This window comes from Hoplias malabaricus, chromosome Y, assembly GCF_029633855.1.
Source record: "Hoplias malabaricus isolate fHopMal1 chromosome Y, fHopMal1.hap1, whole genome shotgun sequence".
Lineage (NCBI taxonomy): Eukaryota > Metazoa > Chordata > Actinopteri > Characiformes > Erythrinidae > Hoplias > Hoplias malabaricus.
In genome coordinates this window covers 70,060,129-70,072,274 of record NC_089820.1, presented here as the reverse complement: position 1 = coordinate 70,072,274, position 12,146 = coordinate 70,060,129, and the positions used below count along the sequence as shown (strand labels likewise).

Sequence of the window (12,146 nt, the reverse complement as noted above, 5' to 3'; positions counted from 1 at the left end):
AGGATACTCAGCGCTGTGTATGTGGAGGAAAGAGGAAAAAAAACAGCCAACAGAAATCTTGGAGCACAGTTTTTTTGTTTTCTTTTCGGCTGCCTGGGAATTTTCTTTCTGCCTCTACCTCACACACTCCCTCGAGGAACAACTACACACTCCATGTTGAACGCTTGAGTGAAGGAGATCACCAGAGATACAGAGAACAAGCAAGACACAGAGCAGGTCCTCTCAACCCCACACACACACACACACCGGCGGCTGTCTTTTAGAGGGCAGCTTATTCGTGGTCGCCATGGCAATGAGCATGGCACACATCCGAGACCCCAAGTGGCTGACACTGGAGGTGTGTCGCGAGTTCCAGAGAGGCACATGCTCACGCACGGACGCCGAGTGTAAGTTTGCGCACCCGGCCAAGAGCTGCCAGGTTGAGAACGGCCGAGTCATCGCCTGCTTCGACTCGTTGAAGGTAAGAAGCTGACGATGCTGATGCTGCTTTTGTTTTTAAAAAGAAAAAGCAGGGTGAGGGTGAATATAAGACGATGCAGCAGCGTAAGAGACAGGGAGAATGAGGCGTGAGATGCAGTAACAGAGAGAAAGAGACCGAAGGAGAAGGAGAAACAAACCTTTTACTTTTATAATATTCTCCTGTTTTGCAGCAGTTCTTTCTTTGTAGTCGGATCTCCTTCTGAAGTCACATTTTCTTCATGTTCCTCTACAGCTGCAGTTTCAGTGATTTCCGTGATGTTCAGCACAATCTCCTCAGAATATACCTCTTCTCCTGCGCATATATAAACAGTTGATTAATTTTAAACCCTAACCATGAAATGGATTCAGAGACCTGATGATGATAGGTTCAAAACCACACTTGTTTATTTTTCAGTAAAATTCTACCCGTATTTGCTGCTTACTGAGGAAATATATCTTCCCTCTGGATCAGGTGGCATCAGTAGAGCTAGAAGATAATGGCTGTAAATTATTGGCCGGCTCCCAGTTGGCGCAGTGGTCTAAAGTCTGATCCTGTCTTTAAGAGACCATGAGTTTGAGCTCCTGAGTGTTTTTGCCCGTGTTCTTTTGATTATTATTTATGAATAAATGTTGCACATTGTTATTGTGCAGTTGAAAGGCTGCTGACGCTTTGATGTTTGCTTTTGCTTTGGAACCAAATGGCAGCTGGTTTTTACTCTTAGTTTTCTGGGTGAGATACTTGTATCTCACAGTGACAGCGTACTTACATTGCTCTCTCCACACCTCTGTCCACATCTCTGTCCACACCTCTGTCCACACCTCTGTCTACACTCTGTCCACACCTCTGTCCACACCTCTGTCTACACTCTGTCCACACCTCTGTCCACACCTCTGTCCACACTCTGTCCACACCTCTGTCCACACCTCTGTTTAAACTCTGTTTACACTCTGTCTACACTCTGTCTACACTCTGTCTACACCTCTGTCCACACTCTGTCCACACCTCTGTCCACACCTCTGTCTACACTCTGTCTACACTCTGTCCACACCTCTGTCCACACCTCTGTCTACACTCTGTCCACACCTCTGTCCACACTCTGTCCACACTCTCTCCACACCTCTGTCTACATTCTGTCCACACCTCTGTCCACACTCTGTCCACACCTCTGTCCACACTCTGTCCACACCTCTGTCCACACTCTGTCCACACTCGGTCCACACTCTGTCCATACTCTGTCCACACTCTGTCTACACTTCTGTCCACACCTCTGTCTACACTCTGTCCACACCTCTGTCCACACCTCTGTCTACACTCTGTCCACACCTCTGTCCACACCTCTGTCCACACTCTGTCCACACCTCTGTCCACACTCCGTCCACACCTCTGTCCACACCTCTGTCTACACTCTGTCTACACTCTGTCCACACCTCTGTCCACACTCTGTCCACACCTCTGTCCACACCTCTGTCCACACTCTGTCTACACTCTGTCTACACTCTCTCCACACCTCTGTCCACACCTCTGTCCACACTCTGTCCACACCTCTGTCCACACCTCTGTCCGCACTCTGTCTGCACTCTGTCCACACCTCTGTCCGCACTCTGTCCACACTCTGTCCACACCTCTGTCCACACTCTGTCCACACCTCTGTCCACACTCTGTCCACACCTCTGTCCACACTCTGTCCACACTCTGTCTGCACTCTGTCCACACCTCTGTCCACACCTCTGTCTACACTCTGTCCACACCTCTGTCCACACCTCTGTCCACACTCTGTCCACACCTCTGTCCACACTCTGTCCACACCTCTGTCCACACCTCTGTCCTCACCTCTGTCTACACTCTGTCCTCACCTCTGTCCACACCTCTGTCTACACTCTGTCCACACCTCTGTCCACACCTCTGTCTACACCTCTGTCCACACCTCTGTTTACACCCAAGTCCACACTCTGTCCACACCTCTGTCTACACTCTGTCCTCACTTTGTTCACACCTCTGTCCACACTCTGTCTACACTCTGTCCTCACCTCTGTCTACACTCTGTCCTCACCTCTGTCTACACTCTGTCCTCACCTCTGTCCACACCTCTGTCTACACTCTTTTCACACCTCTGTCCACACCTCTGTTTACACCTAAGTCCACACTATGTCTACAACTCTGTCTACACTCTGTCCTCACCTCTGTCTACACTCTGTCCACACCTCTGTCCACACCTCTGTCCACACCTCTGTCTACACTCTTTTCACACCTCTGTCCACACCTCTGTCTACACTCTGTCCTCACCTCTGTCTACACTCTGTCTACACCTCTGTCCACACTCTGTCCACACCTCTGTCCACACTCTGTCCACACCTCTGTTTACACCCAAGTCCACACTCTGTCCACACCTCTGTCTACACTCTGTCCTCACTTCTGTCTACACTCTGTCCACACTTTGTTCACACCTCTGTCCACACTCTGTCTACACTCTGTCCTCACCTCTGTCTACACTCTTTTCACACCTCTGTCCACACCTCTGTTTACACTCTGTCCACACCTCTGTTTACACCTAAGTCCACACTATGTCTACAACTCTGTGTACACTCTGTCCTCACCTCTGTCCTCACCTCTGTCCTCACCTCTGTCCACACCTCTGTCCACACCTCTGTTTACACCCAAGTCAACACTCTGTCCTCACTTCTGTCTACACTCTGTCCACACTTTGTTCACACCTCTGTCCACACTCTGTCTACACTCTGTCTTCACCTCTGTCTACACTCTGTCCTCACCTCTGTCCACACCTCTGTCTACACTCTTTTCACACCTCTGTCCACAACTCTGTCTACACTCTGTACTCACCTCTGTCCACACCTCTGTCCACACCTCTGTCTATATTCTGTCCACACCTCTGTCTATATTCTGTCCACACTCTGTCCACACCTCTGTCTACACTCTGTCCACACCTCTGTCTTCACTCTGTCCACACTCTGTCCACACCTCTGTCCACACCTGTGTCTACACTTTGTTCACAACTCTGTCAACACTCTGTCCACACCTCTGTCTACACTCTGTCCTCACCTCTGTCTACACTCTGTCCTCACCTCTGTCTACACTCTTTTCACACCTCTGTCCACACCTCAATCCACACTCTATCCACACCTCTGTCCACACCTCTGTCCACACTCTGTCCACACCTCTGTCCACACCTCTGTCCACACTCTGTCCACACCTCTGTCCACACCTCCGTCCACACCTCTGTCCACACCTCTGTCTACACTCTGTCTACACTCTGTCCACACCTCTGTCCACACCTCTGTCCACACTCTGTCCACACCTCTGTCCACACCTCTGTCCACACTCTGTCTACACTCTGTCTACACTCTCTCCACACCTCTGTCCACACCTCTGTCCACACTCTGTCCACACCTCTGTCCACACCTCTGTCCGCACTCTGTCTGCACTCTGTCCACACCTCTGTCCGCACTCTGTCCACACTCTGTCCACACCTCTGTCCACACTCTGTCCACACCTCTGTCCACACTCTGTCCACACCTCTGTCCACACCTCTGTCCACACCTCTGTCCACACTCTGTCCACACTCTGTCTGCACTCTGTCCACACCTCTGTCCACACCTCTGTCTACACTCTGTCCACACCTCTGTCCACACCTCTGTCTACACCTCTGTCCACACCTCTGTTTACACCCAAGTCCACACTCTGTCCACACCTCTGTCTACACTCTGTCCTCACTTTGTTCACACCTCTGTCCACACTCTGTCTACACTCTGTCCTCACCTCTGTCTACACTCTGTCCTCACCTCTGTCTACACTCTGTCCTCACCTCTGTCCACACCTCTGTCTACACTCTTTTCACACCTCTGTCCACACTTCTGTTTACACCTAAGTCCACACTATGTCTACAACTCTGTCTACACTCTGTCCTCACCTCTGTCTACACTCTGTCCACACCTCTGTCCACACCTCTGTCCACACCTCTGTCTACACTCTTTTCACACCTCTGTCCACACCTCTGTCTACACTCTGTCCTCACCTCTGTCTACACTCTGTCTACACCTCTGTCCACACTCTGTCCACACCTCTGTCCACACTCTGTCCACACCTCTGTTTACACCCAAGTCCACACTCTGTCCACACCTCTGTCTACACTCTGTCCTCACTTCTGTCTACACTCTGTCCACACTTTGTTCACACCTCTGTCCACACTCTGTCTACACTCTGTCCTCACCTCTGTCTACACTCTTTTCACACCTCTGTCCACACCTCTGTTTACACTCTGTCCACACCTCTGTTTACACTCTGTCCACACCTCTGTTTACACCTAAGTCCACACTATGTCTACAACTCTGTGTACACTCTGTCCTCACCTCTGTCCTCACCTCTGTCCTCACCTCTGTCCACACCTCTGTCCACACCTCTGTTTACACCCAAGTCAACACTCTGTCCTCACTTCTGTCTACACTCTTTTCACACTTTGTTCACACCTCTGTCCACACTCTGTCTACACTCTGTCTTCACCTCTGTCTACACTCTGTCCTCACCTCTGTCCACACCTCTGTCTACACTCTTTTCACACCTCTGTCCACAACTCTGTCTACACTCTGTACTCACCTCTGTCCACACCTCTGTCCACACCTCTGTCTATATTCTGTCCACACCTCTGTCTATATTCTGTCCACACTCTGTCCACACCTCTGTCTACACTCTGTCCACACCTCTGTCTTCACTCTGTCCACACTCTGTTCACACCTCTGTCCACACCTGTGTCTACACTTTGTTCACAACTCTGTCAACACTCTGTCCACACTCTGTCCACACCTCTGTCCACACTCTGTCCACACCTCTGTCCACACCTCTGTCCACACTCTGTCCACACTCTGTCTGCACTCTGTCCACACCTCTGTCCACACCTCTGTCTACACTCTGTCCACACCTCTGTCCACACCTCTGTCTACACCTCTGTCCACACCTCTGTTTACACCCAAGTCCACACTCTGTCCACACCTCTGTCTACACTCTGTCCTCACTTTGTTCACACCTCTGTCCACACTCTGTCTACACTCTGTCCTCACCTCTGTCTACACTCTGTCCTCACCTCTGTCTACACTCTGTCCTCACCTCTGTCCACACCTCTGTCTACACTCTTTTCACACCTCTGTCCACACCTCTGTTTACACCTAAGTCCACACTATGTCTACAACTCTGTCTACACTCTGTCCTCACCTCTGTCTACACTCTGTCCACACCTATGTCCACACCTCTGTCCACACCTCTGTCTACACTCTTTTCACACCTCTGTCCACACCTCTGTCTACACTCTGTCCTCACCTCTGTCTACACTCTGTCTACACCTCTGTCCACACTCTGTCCACACCTCTGTCCACACTCTGTCCACACCTCTGTTTACACCCAAGTCCACACTCTGTCCACACCTCTGTCTACACTCTGTCCTCACTTCTGTCTACACTCTGTCCACACTTTGTTCACACCTCTGTCCACACTCTGTCTACACTCTGTCCTCACCTCTGTCTACACTCTTTTCACACCTCTGTCCACACCTCTGTTTACACTCTGTCCACACCTCTGTTTACACTCTGTCCACACCTCTGTTTACACCTAAGTCCACACTATGTCTACAACTCTGTGTACACTCTGTCCTCACCTCTGTCCTCACCTCTGTCCTCACCTCTGTCCACACCTCTGTCCACACCTCTGTTTACACCCAAGTCAACACTCTGTCCTCACTTCTGTCTACACTCTTTTCACACTTTGTTCACACCTCTGTCCACACTCTGTCTACACTCTGTCTTCACCTCTGTCTACACTTTGTCCTCACCTCTGTCCACACCTCTGTCTACACTCTTTTCACACCTCTGTCCACAACTCTGTCTACACTCTGTACTCACCTCTGTCCACACCTCTGTCCACACCTCTGTCTATATTCTGTCCACACTCTGTCCACACCTCTGTCTACACTCTGTCCACACCTCTGTCTTCACTCTGTCCACACTCTGTTCACACCTCTGTCCACACCTGTGTCTACACTTTGTTCACAACTCTGTCAACACTCTGTCCACACCTCTGTCTACACTCTGTCCTCACCTCTGTCTACACTCTGTCCTCACCTCTGTCTACACTCTTTTCACACCTCTGTCCACACCTCAATCCACACTCTATCCACACATCTGTCCACACCTCTGTCTACATTTTGTTCACACCTCTGTCCACACCTCTGTCTACACTCTGTCCTCACATCTGTCCACACCTCTGTCTACACTCTTTTCACACCTCTGTCCACACGTCTGTCCACACCTCTGTTTACACTCTGTCCACACCTCTGTTTACACCTAAGTCCACACTATGTCTACAACTCTGTCTACACTCTGTCCTCACCTCTGTCCACACCTCTGTCCACACTCTGTCCACACCTCTGTTTACACCCAAGTCCACACTCTGTCCTCACTTCTGTCTACACTCTGTCCACACTTTGTTCACACCTCTGTCCACACTCTGTCTACACTCTTTCTTCACCTCTGTCTACACTCTGTCCTCACCTCTGTCCATACCTCTGTCTGCACTCTTTTCACACCTCTGTCCACAACTCTGTCTACACTCTGTACTCACCTCTGTCCACACCTCTGTCTATATTCTGTCCACACCTCTGTCTATATTCTGTCCACACTCTGTCCACACCTCTGTCTACACACTGTCCTCACCTCTGTCTACACTCTGTCCTCACCTCTGTCTACACTCTTTTCACACCTCTGTCCACACTCTGTCCACACCTCTGTCCACACTCTATCCACACTTCTGTCCACACCTCTGTCTACATTTTGTTCACACCTCAGTCCACACTCTGTCCACACCTCTGTCTACACTCTGTCCTCACCTCTGTCTACACTCTTTTCACACCTCTGTCCACACTCTGTCTACACTCTGTCCTCACCTCTGTCTACACTCTGTCCACACCTCTGTCCACACCTCTGTCTACACTCTTTTCACACCTCTGTCCACACCTCTGTCTACACTCTGTCCTCACCTCTGTCTACACTCTGTCTACACCTCTGTCCACACTCTGTCCACACCTCTGTCCACACTCTGTCCACACCTCTGTTTACACCCAAGTCCACACTCTGTCCACACCTCTGTCTACACTCTGTCCTCACTTCTGTCTACACTCTGTCCACACTTTGTTCACACCTCTGTCCACACTCTGTCTACACTCTGTCCTCACCTCTGTCTACACTCTTTTCACACCTCTGTCCACACCTCTGTTTACACTCTGTCCACACCTCTGTTTACACTCTGTCCACACCTCTGTTTACACCTAAGTCCACACTATGTCTACAACTCTGTGTACACTCTGTCCTCACCTCTGTCCTCACCTCTGTCCTCACCTCTGTCCACACCTCTGTCCACACCTCTGTTTACACCCAAGTCAACACTCTGTCCTCACTTCTGTCTACACTCTTTTCACACTTTGTTCACACCTCTGTCCACACTCTGTCTACACTCTGTCTTCACCTCTGTCTACACTCTGTCCTCACCTCTGTCCACACCTCTGTCTACACTCTTTTCACACCTCTGTCCACAACTCTGTCTACACTCTGTACTCACCTCTGTCCACACCTCTGTCCACACCTCTGTCTATATTCTGTCCACACTCTGTCCACACCTCTGTCTACACTCTGTCCACACCTCTGTCTTCACTCTGTCCACACTCTGTTCACACCTCTGTCCACACCTGTGTCTACACTTTGTTCACAACTCTGTCAACACTCTGTCCACACCTCTGTCTACACTCTGTCCTCACCTCTGTCTACACTCTGTCCTCACCTCTGTCTACACTCTTTTCACACCTCTGTCCACACCTCAATCCACACTCTATCCACACATCTGTCCACACCTCTGTCTACATTTTGTTCACACCTCTGTCCACACCTCTGTCTACACTCTGTCCTCACATCTGTCCACACCTCTGTCTACACTCTTTTCACACCTCTGTCCACACGTCTGTCCACACCTCTGTTTACACTCTGTCCACACCTCTGTTTACACCTAAGTCCACACTATGTCTACAACTCTGTCTACACTCTGTCCTCACCTCTGTCCACACCTCTGTCCACACTCTGTCCACACCTCTGTTTACACCCAAGTCCACACTCTGTCCTCACTTCTGTCTACACTCTGTCCACACTTTGTTCACACCTCTGTCCACACTCTGTCTACACTCTTTCTTCACCTCTGTCTACACTCTGTCCTCACCTCTGTCCATACCTCTGTCTGCACTCTTTTCACACCTCTGTCCACAACTCTGTCTACACTCTGTACTCACCTCTGTCCACACCTCTGTCTATATTCTGTCCACACCTCTGTCTATATTCTGTCCACACTCTGTCCACACCTCTGTCTACACACTGTCCTCACCTCTGTCTACACTCTGTCCTCACCTCTGTCTACACTCTTTTCACACCTCTGTCCACACTCTGTCCACACCTCTGTCCACACTCTATCCACACTTCTGTCCACACCTCTGTCTACATTTTGTTCACACCTCAGTCCACACTCTGTCCACACCTCTGTCTACACTCTGTCCTCACCTCTGTCTACACTCTTTTCACACCTCTGTCCACACTCTGTCTACACTCTGTCTTCACCTCTGTCTACACTCTGTCCTCACCTCTGTGCACACCTCTGTCTACACCTCTGTCTATATTCTGTCCACACCTCTGTCTATATTCTGTCCACACTCTGTCCACACATCTGTCTACACACTGTCCTCACCTCTGTCTACACTCTGTCCTCACCTCTGTCTACACTCTTTTCACACCTCTGTCCACACTCTGTCCACACCTCTGTCCACACTCTATCCACACCTCTGTCCACACCTCTGTCTACATTTTGTTCACACCTCAGTCCACACTCTGTCCACACCTCTGTCTACACTCTGTCCTCACCTCTGTCTACACTCTTTTCACACCTCTGTCCACACTCTGTCTACACTCTGTCTTCACCTCTGTCTACACTCTGTCCTGACCTCTGTCCACACCTCTGTCTACACTCTTTTCACACCTCTGTCCACAACTCTGTCTACACTCTGTACTCACCTCTGTCCACACCTCTGTCCACACCTCTGTCTATATTCTGTCCACACCTCTGTCTATATTCTGTCCACACTCTGTCCACACCTCTGTCTACACTCTGTCCACACCTCTGTCTTCACTCTGTCCACACTCTGTCCACACCTCTGTCCACACCTGTGTCTACACTTTGTTCACAACTCTGTCAACACTCTGTCCACACCTCTGTCTACACTCTGTCCTCACCTCTGTCTACACTCTGTCCTCACCTCTGTCTACACTCTTTTCACACCTCTGTCCACACCTCAATCCACACTCTATCCACACCTCTGTCCACACCTCTGTCTACATTTTGTTCACACCTCTGTCCACACCTCTGTCTACACTCTGTCCTCACCTCTGTCTACACTCTGTCCTCACATCTGTCCACACCTCTGTCTACACTCTTTTCACACCTCTGTCCACACGTCTGTCCACACCTCTGTTTACACTCTGTCCACACCTCTGTTTACACCTAAGTCCACACTATGTCTACAACTCTGTCTACATTCTGTCCTCACCTCTGTCCACACCTCTGTCCACACTCTGTCCACACCTCTGTTTACACCCAAGTCCACACTCTGTCCTCACTTCTGTCTACACTCTGTCCACACTTTGTTCACACCTCTGTCCACACTCTGTCTACACTCTGTCTTCACCTCTGTCTACACTCTGTCCTCACCTCTGTCCACACCTCTGTCTGCACTCTTTTCACACCTCTGTCCACAACTCTGTCTACACTCTGTACTCACCTCTGTCCACACCTCTGTCCACACCTCTGTCTATATTCTGTCCACACCTCTGTCTATATTCTGTCCACACTCTGTCCACACCTCTGTCTACACACTGTCCTCACCTCTGTCTACACTCTGTCCTCACCTCTGTCTACACTCTTTTCACACCTCTGTCCACACTCTGTCCACACCTCTGTCCACACTCTATCCACACCTCTGTCCACACCTCTGTCTACATTTTGTTCACACCTCAGTCCACACTCTGTCCACACCTCTGTCTACACTCTGTCCTCACCTCTGTCTACACTCTTTTCACACCTCTGTCCACACCTCTGTCCACACTCTATCCACACCTCTGTCCACACTCTATCCACACCTCTGTCCACACCTCTGTCTTCACTCTGTCCACACTCTGTCCACACTCTGTCCACACCTCTGTCCACACTCTGTCCACACCTGTGTCTACACCTCTGTCTACACTCTGTCCACACCTCTGTCTACACTTTGTTCACACCTCTGTCCACACTCTGTCTACACACTGTCCTCACCTCTGTCTACACTCTGTCCTCACCTCTGTCCACACCTCTGTCCACACCTCTGTCCACACCTCTGTTTACACTCTGTCCACACCTGTGTTTACACCTAAGTCCACACTCTGTCTACAACTCTGTCTACACTCTGTCCTCACCTCTGTCTACACTCTGTCCTCACCTCTGTCTACACTCTGTCCACACCTCTATCTACATTCTGTCCACACTCTGTCCACACCTCTGTCTACACCTCTGTCCACACTCTGTCCACACTCTGTCCACACTCTGTCCACACCAGTGTTTTTTGATTTGCCTCCTACAGTTGTCAGCAGTTATAACAGTACGCCACAGTCAGGGTGAACTCACGCTATCTATACCCTCTATCTGTACCTTCTGTCTGTACCCTGTATCCGTACCCTCTATCCATACCCTCTATCTGTACCCTCCATCCGTACACACTATCCGTACCTTCTATTTGTACCCTCTATCCGTACTCTCTGTCCATACCCTCTATCCATACCCTCTATCTGTACCCTCCATCCATACACACTATCCGTACACTCTATCCATACCCTCTATCTGTACCCTCCATCCGTACACACTATCCGTACACTCTATCCATACCCTCTATCTGTACCCTCTATCAATACCCTCTATCTGTACCCTCTATCCATACCATCTATCCGTACCTCTATCTGTACCCTCTATCCATACCCTCTATCCGTACCCTCTACCTGTACTCTCTATCTGTACCCTCTATCTGTATCCCTGCAAATAAAATGAAATAAAATGACTGTAATCAAAATTTATGTTTTCTATTACATGAGCTTTACAGCTCTACAGCTAACTGAAGAACAGCCTTTTAACACTGGACATGTCTTAACCTCTCCACTACACTTCAGCTCAACATAATACTGCATTAATTAGCCAGATGTTTTTAGTGAAAGTTGTCTAAGTTCTGATGACCATGGTGTACTCTCAGTGTAGGCACTAATTTTGTGCAATTTAGGGTTCCCAGGGTCCCAGATGCTGAGGCTACAGTAAGATGGCTGGGTGCTCCTGGGTGTTCCTGTAGGCTCAACTGGTTCTGATGGAGCTGTTTTGGAGAGAGTGTTATAGGCTCTTATTTGCTCTTACTGTGGCCTCATCCTCCAGTGGTTTGTTGCGTAAACAAAGAGAGGAAAGCCGAGCAGTATCTAACCTGCTTCTCACATCTGGACTTCTACACAGTGTGTCTCAAAGATAAGGAAACACCAAATAACATGAAAACAACGTTCAAACAGCAGACAGAACAAATAAAGTTACA

The 12,146-nt window shown here is 49.6% G+C and overlaps 1 protein-coding gene across 3 annotated transcripts in view; it reads left to right on the top strand.

Annotated features, from left to right (window-relative positions):
* The window catches only part of LOC136677928 (muscleblind-like protein 1), a 93,891-nt gene that overhangs the window by 43,960 nt on the left and 37,785 nt on the right, over window positions 1–12,146 (top strand). For all 3 annotated transcript variants that reach the window (XM_066655646.1, XM_066655645.1, XM_066655644.1), the window contains one exon: window positions 1–460. This exon is cut by the window's left edge and continues 240 nt beyond it. In XM_066655646.1, the coding sequence (XP_066511743.1) occupies window positions 287–460 (174 nt within the window). In that variant the 5' untranslated portion in view covers window positions 1–286. The remainder of the gene's footprint in view (window positions 461–12,146) is intronic.